Raw genomic sequence first — 10,402 nt, 5'->3', positions numbered from 1 at the left:
AAAAGACCAGGATACAAAATTTGGCTAACTCTTGGGGCTAATTGCCCGTAGCCTAGGCCCTACACTGTAAAAACAGTAACCAAACCGCTACAAAAAACTACATAAGTCCCGTTTGGCATAAGCATAATCCCTTAGGCCATCTCTGCACATTGGACCCGGACACCAATGAGTTCCTGCATGACCGAGCTTGAATAAATGGCGAGACAAATGCTAAGCCACATGGCTGCCCAATAAGGCGAGCCGCAAGGGAGGGGCACAATTCCTATGCTTCGGTAACATCGGCTGAGAATCAAACCCGAAATCGGCAGTAGGTGCTGGCAAAGTTGGGGACGTGGGAACGCGCTCTAATCAAAGGCGTGCGCGCGCTGCAGTGTAGGTAACCGGCACGTGGAGGGGGGCAACCGGGAAGGAGTTAACAGAACGCGCTTGTCCGTATCCCACGGGGTCACAATTCCGACGTGGGGGGGGGGGCGGCGATAAAAATAAAGAAAAAGAAAAAGAAACGAGTTCTAAAATTAGGTGAGGAAATGCGGATGGCGTGGATAGGGAAACCAATCTCATAATGAGCATCATAATCACATAACATCAAAACCATCCAACCATACATAAAAGACATCCATACATAGATAAATAAATAAATACATACATACATACATGAACGATCATCGTCATCCCTGTTGTTGTTAACAACAGCCTTTTGCCATCTTCTTCTTTTTCTTCCTCTTCTCCTTCCTTTTCATATCCACACACACCACGTTTTCTAGGGCAACACAGCTTTTTGTTGCTTTGCCCTTGCTTCTTCTCCCTCCCCGTTCTTCCCCCCCCAGCTATGAAGCTCCTGCCTTCGTTTTCCCTTCAGATCCTCCTCCCTTCCTCCATTAATCTTCTCCCCCCCCCTCCTTCTTGCCCCTCCCCTCTTCCTCCCTTCCTTTCTTGCGATTTTGCTTCTTCCTCTTTCCTCCTCTCCTCCCTCCCCTCTCGATCGCCTGCCGGACTCTGTTGCCTCCCTTTTTTCGCTCTGCCTTTCAGCCCTACGGGCCTTCTATAGCGTTCGGACGAGTTTGGATCCTTCGGCTGCAGATTTTGGAGCCCGCTTGGCTCACGGGGCGACGGAGGAGGTGGACGCGCTACGTGACCGATCGCTCACGCGTCTTTGAAAAGTGTGTTTTTGTCTGCCGGGAAAGAGAGTCTATATTTCTCGTGACTTTGCTGCGGCGGTGAGAAATTCGCAGAGTTGGCAAACGACGGTTGCTTCCTTGCCGCACGGCGCCTGATCAACGGCACTTTAAAGGCGCCGTGGGAATCTTCGAGCACAAGAGCTCGCCTTTGCCTTGCCTGTTGCATTGTCTTCATTTGATCAGGCGTCATGCATCCGGCCCCCGCGGTGGAAGCATCGAGTCCTTCTCTTGCGAAGCAGTTTGTGGATTGGGAGGAGCAGTACATTTCTCATGATCGGGGGAGTCGAGTAGTGCACTATCGTCTTAAGGATTGCAATGGATTGGCGAGCCTTGCTGTTATTGGCACAGAGCGTAGTCTGCGGCATATGGTCTACGTAGTTTGCGACGAATTCTTGCCGCTTGCAGGCTTAGACAAATCCAACACCCCCGCTTTCAAGTGGAGGTCGCGGCGAGAAGTTGTTGATTGGCTGACGATGTTTATCACGAGGCCTCGCTGCTCATCCTCAGGAGGCAGCGACCACAATGTTGCAAGTACATCTCTCTTTCCTTGTCTCGGTGTGCTGTCCATATTTCTCTTGTTATCGTCGTAGATCTGGGAAAGCTATGCAATGGTGTGACTTTGGTCTCCTTCCTATGAACGATGTTAGCTTCTTGGGGATGTGGGTAGAGCGGTGATTTTTGGGTTTCTTTTGTCTTAATAGTATGTGGCATTGTGTTTGTGTGTGTGTGTGTGCGCGCCCCTTCCATTGCAGCTTATTTGATTTCAGAAGAGAGTGGAGTACTCGAGAGTGAGTGGAGTTGAATGTGTGTGTGTGTGTGAGAGAGAGAGAGAGAGAGAGAGAGAGAGAGAGAGAGAGAGACTCTTCCTCGTGCGACTGTCTATTCATTGCAAATTCAGTGTAAAGTAGTCTGAGTGCAGTCACTTAATATGGTTGATCTAGACACGTTTATGATTTCGGTACTTTGTGGAATCTGATTATTCTTTGTAATAGATCCTTTGATCCGCTTTATGATTCCGGTCACAAGATGATCTCAGAGGAATTTATGAATTTAATTCTTTATCACCATGCTCCCCTATCGCAACTTGTCTTTCATAGTTTGAATCAACAATAGCAGTGATATTCAGTTACTAGTGATATACAGTGATCGATTCATATGGCATTGAAATGTAGTAAACTGACAATTTTTAGTGAAGAAGGGTGAGAACTGGCTGTTAAGGGTGAGATACAGCTGGAAATTTACTGCATCTGTCAAAAACGAAAATGGTGTGGATGGAGAGGCTGCTGAACCAGTTCCCCGCAGCCATGGTAGATCAATAAATCATGCAATCAGCACACTGACATTTCTTATTGATGTGGTTGCTGAACTGTTCAGCAGGCTGCTCTAGAAGGCCACAGAGGTCCTTGTGTAATGTTGGAGACCATGCCTTGCCTTGTTTCATCCTCAAGTGTTAACATGTACAGCTGCGACAAACTGAACGCTAAAACATGGAATAATTAAAGTGCAGACAAGTAGAGAAACACAGAAAGAGCTCAAAGCTTCCCCTACAAGAGGGCTGTGACCTCGACGTCTCTAGGAGTCCCTCAAATTAATAGAGAAGCAAGGGCAGCTTGAATCAATCTCATACTGTTCATATGTTACCCTGGTTACTTTGGCATGTTCATTCCTCCATTTCCCCTCTGGTATTGGAGCCAAGCTCGGCACTCTTATTGCTTCTTGCACTGTGTGCATGAAGAGGCAAGCATCTAGAGGTAGCTGAGGAATGTGTGGAAGCCCCAAAAGCTGGCAAGTTTGAGGAGAGCTCGCAGAGACCTTAGCGTTCTATTCAAGGCATGAAGGGCATCATAGTTGAGGTTACAAAAGGCTTCATATAACTCAAAATCACATGAGTCGAGGTGACATGTAACATTGCAGCACTCAAAGCTTATGGCTTGAAAGCCCTGAAAAGTAGTCCCAGCTGAAAGTCAAGGCAGAGGCAGAGCAAGCGTAGCTCTCAAAGACAGCTGTCTGGGATCACACTGGGACACCTAGGGCAGAGATTTGAGGGCATTGAGCAGCAGGCGATTTGGAAGAAGCATTGTAGCTTGCAGGAGCTGAGCGTCCACCTAATTTGTGAGCAGTGGAATCTGTGAAAGGCTGTGAGCAGCAGTATTGATGGGAGCCAAGACATCCGGGCTTGTGTATGAAAACTAAGGCCTTACTGCAAGGTTTTGTTGAACAGATTTTGCCAATGCCAAAGATTCTTAGGAAGGGCTCAAAGGTACAAAGTGGCAGCTCTTTTAACCATTTGAGTATCTGTTGGAGACTTCATGGCGACTGTTGTTGGCTTTATAAACCATGCATTTGTATATGTTGGGTTAGTGAGGTGTTTGTAAACGTAAGTTGGCCTTGCATTCATCTACGGACACAGCCACAAATATCTAGGCACAATTACACAATGACCAAAGCCTACGTTCACACCTAACATTTTGGCAAAATCTTATATGGAACATGGGTTAGCGTCAGATTGACTTCATATACTGCAGTATGCACACACCAACTCATGCATGCAATTATATTACACCATGAGACCGCTTAACTATTTGTACATGGATGAAGCATGACAGAGAGTCACAAGCCTTTCAAAAGAAGTGGTAGTGGTCATTAGTCTTTGGTGTCGGCTCTTGTTGATGTATAGCTGATGAGAGGGTCCTGGACATAAAGCCATGTAGAGGCAAGGGGACACTTATGGTGGCATGTGGTCCACCAAGTACTGTTAAGTTCTAGCAGCTAGATAGCCCCTCATGGGCCAGTATCTGTGGAAACTCAAGAACCAGCATTAGAAGTTGATATTGCTCCTCTATTGAGTTGCCAAAATTTTAGATTGGTTGCAAAGAAGTCACCATATGGAATGCGCCTCATGGTTGGAGTGGAGAAGCTGCCAACTTTGTCATAATGACCTGGTTATGGTCCTGACTGTTTCCCTTAAATCATCTGAGGGAGCATGGGTTTTTGTTGTTGGTGAGATGTGACTTGTTCATGCTGTTGTAGTCAGGTGCTCTTTGTACATAGCTGCAAGTTGCACGGACCAATCAAAGAGCCCTCCCCTTCGAAAAATGGCGAGGGAAACACTATCACTCAAGCATGGAGAGAGCTGCATATCCTTTACCAATCTGGCCTCTCGAAAAGCTCAAGCATAATCTAGGCCTGAAGGACTTAGCCTCCCAAAAGAAAATGGTAGATCAGCGTAGGTGGTCTTGAACACCATGACCTTGGACAAATTCTCAGAGAGTTTATTGCCTTATAGAAAGCATGCAATGCATCTAGCAGAATGAGCTTGTGAACCCTTTGTAGAGGATTATATCAAGACGACATCGTCTGCATGGAGCAATATCGGGACTACTGGTAGGGATCTCTCCCTCCAAATTGCATATTCCAGCTCTTTAATGTATAAATGTACAAATGAAAGAGCATGGGTGACACCTGGGCTTGAGTCTAACAGAGCCGGGGAATAGTTTTTGTTTGTGGTGCTTCGCCGCCTCCACCATTTCACCAAGACTGGTACACGCGTGTGTACCTGCTGTATTTGTATATGTATTTATATTGTATATATCTATATACATATTTTTGTGTGTGTGTAGAGAGAGAGAGAGAGAGAGAGAGAGAGAGAGAGAGAGAGAGAGAGAGAGACTTATTTGTCTCTTTGTGTTGTGCAGAATCTCCTTTACCGGAGCTGTCAATGATTTCAGACTATGATGTGACCTCGAATGGGGACGAGAACGATTTTTTTGAAGGAATTTCACAAGATGAGGGCCCGGTTGATATCCAGGTATTTCTGTGCTACACGTACACTCTGTTTACTATTTTTGGGGACTTTATCAGGCTTACTTTGTTTTTTGTGGTGCGTTGCAAAACAAATTCCCTGTTCATGCATCAGAGGGTAGATGCTCAAAAAGACTGGTCTCATTTGAAAGGGCTGCTCATTCTTATATTTTTGTTGCTTATTGAATAAGAAATTCCATGTTTTGGTGTTTGAGGGTATATGCTTTAAAGATTTGTCTCATTTGAAAGGGCTGCTAATGCTTAAGATTCTGTAGAGAGAAATCTGAGGTGTACATACTGTTGATCATGTTTGCTTGATGCATCGTATTTGAATAGTTTTGCACAATACTGCCTATTTGTTTCATGTGCAAGACTGGTCATGTAAATAAGACATTTGGCTTAGAGCGTGGTTTTAAGTCAGAATATCACTGTTTTTATACTCAGTGTCTTGGTGTTTCCCTAGTTAGCAATCTGATCAATATTCCCTAGTTAGCAATCTGATCAATATTGAGAGGCATTTGTAGGCCTGCACAAGTTTCTTTTTTTGGGGGGGGGGGGGGGGGGGGGGGGCGGAGGGGTTTGTGTGCAAGTGGCCTTATTTCGGGCTTTGTTAAAAAATTTGAGTTCATGTTGTACCATCTTGGGAAGAGTACTCCAATATAGAACATGGTTCCGGCTCTATAATTCAGGCTTTCAATGTGCACATTATATGATTATGTGAAATTTGTGTGGGAGATCAATGTCTGATGTCATTTATACCAATATTGGTGCTTCTTGGTTCACGCAGCAAGTTCCAGTGACAGCGAATGCATCGTTTGTGATGCACAAAGAATGGGCAGGAGAAGATTTTGACTAGTTCATCCTTTTATATAAAGTGTATGTTGGTCAGGAAGTCAACCATCTAGTGTTAATATTTCAGGACTTATTTTGTAGATGGAGGGGGGCATTGTTTTACATTTGTATGATAAAGAGATCGATTCTCCGATCTTGCATACCAGTTCATGCCTTTGTACAGCAGCCTTCAACTGGGGTAGCTTTGTGTGCATCTGTCTGATGTTCTTGCCATTCTTGGTTGGATTCCAGGTTTCAATCCATCAATTGGAGATTTGAGACAAGCAAAAGTTTTCTCACCCCACAGGGCTAGGGTGTGCAAGCTACTGCAAGCATGGGTGAAGGAAATTAATAGCTCCTACTGCTTTGATAGATTACCTCTGTGCTATTGTTCAAGATGGCTAAGTTTGCCTTTGCGTCGGCGGGAGAAGCTGTATTCTCATGTGCATACTAAATCAGACGTCATTATGCATGCATCTATCTGGGACATGGCTGATGTATATCTGAATGTCAAGGGTTTGTCATTTAAGATCAGACATATTTTGTTCCCACACTTTTTTTCCTCATTTGTGGTTTTAATTTTTTGCAATAATTCTTGCCTTCTTGTTGGCTTTCCAAGACTCGCCCTCTTTTTGGGCCTCATTTAGCTGTTCCCATGTCTTTGGTGGATATGGGGATCAATGATGGCTAGCTCTTCGTCTGCTTACGATGTGTCATCTTCGAGCACATTCTTACATAGGGAGCTAGAACATGACGGGTGTAATTTGCCTTTGTCAGGAACAAATTGCCTACTATAAGAGCAGCACCACACAGTCAACAAAATAGCAAGACGAGAGTCCAAACTGCACTATGGAGATCCTGATGGCACACAAGCCAAGTGCAAGGCTTTCTTGGTGTATGACAGTGTCTTCCTTACAAAGACCACTCACCCACAGAGCCACCACTTGGATGAGGGCCCGTGGTGAGTTCATTCACTGTCAACTGCCGACCTATTCTATCACTTACTGCCTTTGCAGAAGCTCCCAGGATTCTTCCTTCAAGCCAGTTAATTAAAGACATTAGGAACTGGCATGGTACTTGTGCTATACCCATGCTACGGGAGGTTGTTTCAGAAGATAGATTGTTAGTGGCAACTATTCGTAGTCAATTTTCGTAGCTTCAGGATCCTTTTTAGCTTCATAGAGACCTTGGCTTTTCAGCAGGAATATATTTTTCTAAATATTTTCCCTTCATCATAGAATAAAGCTTGCCTCCACTACATTTCCCAAGGGCTCTTTTATTGTAGCAATAAAATCCGTCAGATGTAGTGCCAAGTAGGATGGAGGATTGTATACTGTAATGAAAGGCCTTGCTTTCCTGAGGAACTGGTTTATAACTGGTATCCATTTGATAGATGAAGTTATCTTGGAAAATGGGATATGATCATACAAAAACCACAAGTAACATAATGATGTGAATATGACATTTGCCTTTGCATGTTTTGAGCAAACAGTTGGTTACTTTGTTCTCACGAGTTTACATGCCTAAGACATTCTTTCCTGACAATCATATTTATTTATTTAGGGTTGAAATTTAATCCCTCGATGTTTTAATCTGCAGAATAATACAGCGTGCATCATGCCATCTAAAGATATTGTCTGGGTGGGTGCTCCTTGGACTTGCCGCAAGCGACTTCGTCATTACCCTTCATTTCAGAGGAATGGAATTACAATTCCTGTAAGTTCAGATTCCAATAGTAGTAGTTGTGATAGTTAGTTTCGACAATGTGCTCATGGCACTTAAATGTGAGAATGATGAAGCCCCCCTAGCGCCCGTGCGGGTCCCTCTTCTTTTTTTGGGTGGGGAAAGGGCTTGGTCTTTATATGTCTTAGTTTTTGTATATTTTACCTTATGCAGGTAAACAGTTTCGTATATGTCATGTCTGAGAGCAGAGAACATCACATTGCATACATTGAAGACATGTACGAGGACAAGAAATGCAAAAAAAAGGTGCGAGTGCGCTGGTTTCATAAGCAGGATGAGTTGGTAGGCCCGGTTCCACCACCAGCACCTCATGCAAGTGAGGTCTTTATTACTCCATTTCCACAAGTTTTAAGTGTGGAGTGTGTTGATGGAGGGGCAACAGTTTTGACGCCTGAGCATTATGAGAAGTATCTGTCAACACTGCCTCCTTTTGCTGCTCAAGTGCATGTGTGCTTTAGGCAGTTTGATAATGACGGTCTCAAGCCTTTTAACATTTCTGATGTCAAAGGCTACTGGCAACAGAAAGCTTTGACACTAATTGATTCTTCTCGTCCTCAAGGCTACTCTCAGAATTGTGATTTGGCAAGTGATAGTATGGAGATGTATGATGATGAGGAAAATGATATAAAACGTGTAATAAAAAGGGGGCCTAGAGCTGCTAGAAGTTCAAGAAAACGCAATGGGACAACAGATTTGCTGCATGGAGGTAGTCATGGGGAAGTCAGTTTGGCTCTTAAGGATGATATAAGCCGCCTGACCTGTGATATCACTGCTGATGCTGGGCCTGGGAGCAACACAGGTGAAAGAAAACTTGTCTGTGGGGGGGATCCTGATCACCTTAATCAGTCTCTTGTAAATGCTTCTGCCAATATAGAGCTTTTATGTGAAGACAGTGGATTGAGGGGATGCTGGTTTCGATGCACTGTGCTTCGAATTATCTCTCGTCGGGTGAAAGTTAGATACGAGGAGCTGGACGCTGAAGATGGATGTGGAAAGTTGGAAGTAAGTAGTCATAGGCTGTAGCTTTTTCTCAATCTAGGAATTATTTTGCAATCAATGTGTTTGGTTTCTGTTGAGCTTCCATGCTTCCCCTATTTGTTTGTGTCAACTAATTTGCCCAATTTTTTTCAGGAGTGGGTTTCATCTGGGAAGTTCGCGGCTCCTGATAAGTTGGGAATCCGTGCATCTGGCCGTTCGACAATGAGGCCCTTGTGCTATGAAGTTGGACCTCCTCATAATTGTGAGGTGGGTGTTGCGGTAGATGCATGGTGGAATGACGGCTGGTGGGAGGGTGTCATAGTGGGCAGGGAACGCAGCGGAAAAGTGAACGTTTATTTTCCAGGTTGGTGTGTGTCATAGCTATGCTCAGGGATCTCCCAATTTGAAGTTTTGAAAGGTTCCTAATTGAAGGGGGAATATTATGTCTTGCAGGTGAAAATGATACTGCCTCGTTCGACATGCCCAACCTCCGCATTTCAAGGGACTGGGTTCATGGCCAGTGGGTGGAAGTAAAGTGCACCTATGACATAGAGAAGCTTGTGATTGCAAGAGCTTCGAATTTTCACAATGGAACCGTCTTGTGTGATAAGGGGCTTGAGAACAATAGGAAACTGATCACGATCTCATCGTGTGGTTCTGGTTCAAGAAGTAGCCGTTTGTCTCAAGTTCCTGTGCCATTGCAGTCTGCTAACTCCGCAGAATTGAGATTACAGGATATTCAAAGTTGTGAAGGAAAGCAAGATATACGTGGCAACAATAATAAAGACCAGGTTGCTGCTTTGTTATATGGGATGGGTACGGGAGAGGATTTTGTATGTGGATATTCTAATGATGAGCATACTACTCAAAATCTTCCGCATCGAAACATTTACATTTGTGAGGATGATGGCGGAAGTTTGATGAAGGAGAAAGAGTTGAAGAAAGCAGATATGGAGGACAGGTCTATAATAGAAAGTGGCATACGAGAAGATGAATCTACAGAGGAAAGCATTCCATCAGATGAACTGAAGTGGACCTATGCAAGAAAGAGGCCTCGGCAAGCTGAAGCATTGATGTCAGTGAGCTCTGAAAAATCCATGCCATTCACACCACCAAATTTGGTGGATTGTTTGTATGGAAAGGGGGACAGAAATCCAGACTATCTATCTTCGAAAGAATTAGTTAAAAGTAAGGAAGATGATGACATTGAAGAGTTACCAAAGGCTAACAAAGCTCAGCCAGGGCATGAGAATATGAAACCCCTGCATGGGTCTTCGATCAGTGGATCGATGTTCAATTCTATGCCACTTGCGAGCTTAGTAATGTCGAGATAACCGGATGTATCTACTCTTTGTGGGTACCGAAGAAGCCCTTCCAGATTTTTTTGCACTGGTGCAATACAAAACATACACCGTTTAGATTTTTTCGTTGAGCCAAAATGCTTCAAAGGAATTAAAAGAGTGTACAGTGATGTCAGGACGGGATTGTATGTGGATTCTGGAATAAAGCTCATCCCTGTATATTTTATTTTTTGGCAACCTCAAATATAATGTGTTAACATGTTGAGGGAGAAAGCCTTTCAAGCCCTTATTTGCTTCCATCACGTGCAAGAAAGGAACAACGTATTAATTGAAGATGAAATCAATCTATAATGTCTTGATGATGAGTTGACCTGAACAAAGCCTGCTGGAATTCATAGCCTTGAGAGCACCCTGACTTGTTTAATGCCACAGTATGGGAGTTATTGAGATACCAAAGGGCTCAACAGTGAAATGACCTGAACATATTAATGGTGAACAATCAGATACTTTCAGATTATTGCTGTTTGTGGAAGACTTGAGCTAAGCTGGGAGACTTCACTTTGAGTTAGT

The 10,402-nt window shown here is 44.0% G+C and overlaps 1 protein-coding gene across 1 annotated transcript; it reads left to right on the top strand.

Moving 5' to 3' along the window:
• Nucleotides 1–688: 688 nt before the first annotated feature.
• Nucleotides 689–10,056, top strand: LOC147893447 (Agenet and bromo-adjacent homology (BAH) domain-containing protein). Its single transcript, XM_087385555.1, has 6 exons — nt 689–1,709; nt 4,874–4,986; nt 7,410–7,526; nt 7,707–8,555; nt 8,685–8,895; nt 8,985–10,056. The coding sequence occupies exons 1-6, from the start codon at nt 1,367–1,369 to the stop codon at nt 9,863–9,865; spliced, it is 2,514 nt and encodes an 837-aa protein (XP_087241681.1). The 5' UTR covers nt 689–1,366; the 3' UTR covers nt 9,866–10,056.
• Nucleotides 10,057–10,402: the final 346 nt, after the last annotated feature.

Source organism: Dipteris shenzhenensis, chromosome 15 (assembly GCF_047967505.1).
Source record: "Dipteris shenzhenensis isolate YYH24624 ecotype China chromosome 15, Dip_SZ_1.0, whole genome shotgun sequence".
NCBI lineage: Eukaryota > Viridiplantae > Streptophyta > Polypodiopsida > Gleicheniales > Dipteridaceae > Dipteris > Dipteris shenzhenensis.
Note: the sequence above shows the minus strand (reverse complement) of the source record. Positions and strands in the feature narration are given on the sequence as shown.

Bases quoted from the DNA above. Each gene is read 5' to 3' on its own strand.
- LOC147893447 (XM_087385555.1), top strand. From the start codon at position 1,367: ATGCATCCGGCCCCCGCGGTGGAAGCATCGAGTCCTTCTCTTGCGAAG. The intron at 1,710-4,873 runs GTACATCTCTCT...TGTGTTGTGCAG, and splicing joins CAGCGACCACAATGTTGCAA to AATCTCCTTTACCGGAGCTG. The intron at 8,556-8,684 runs GTAAGTAGTCAT...AATTTTTTTCAG, and splicing joins ATGGATGTGGAAAGTTGGAA to GAGTGGGTTTCATCTGGGAA.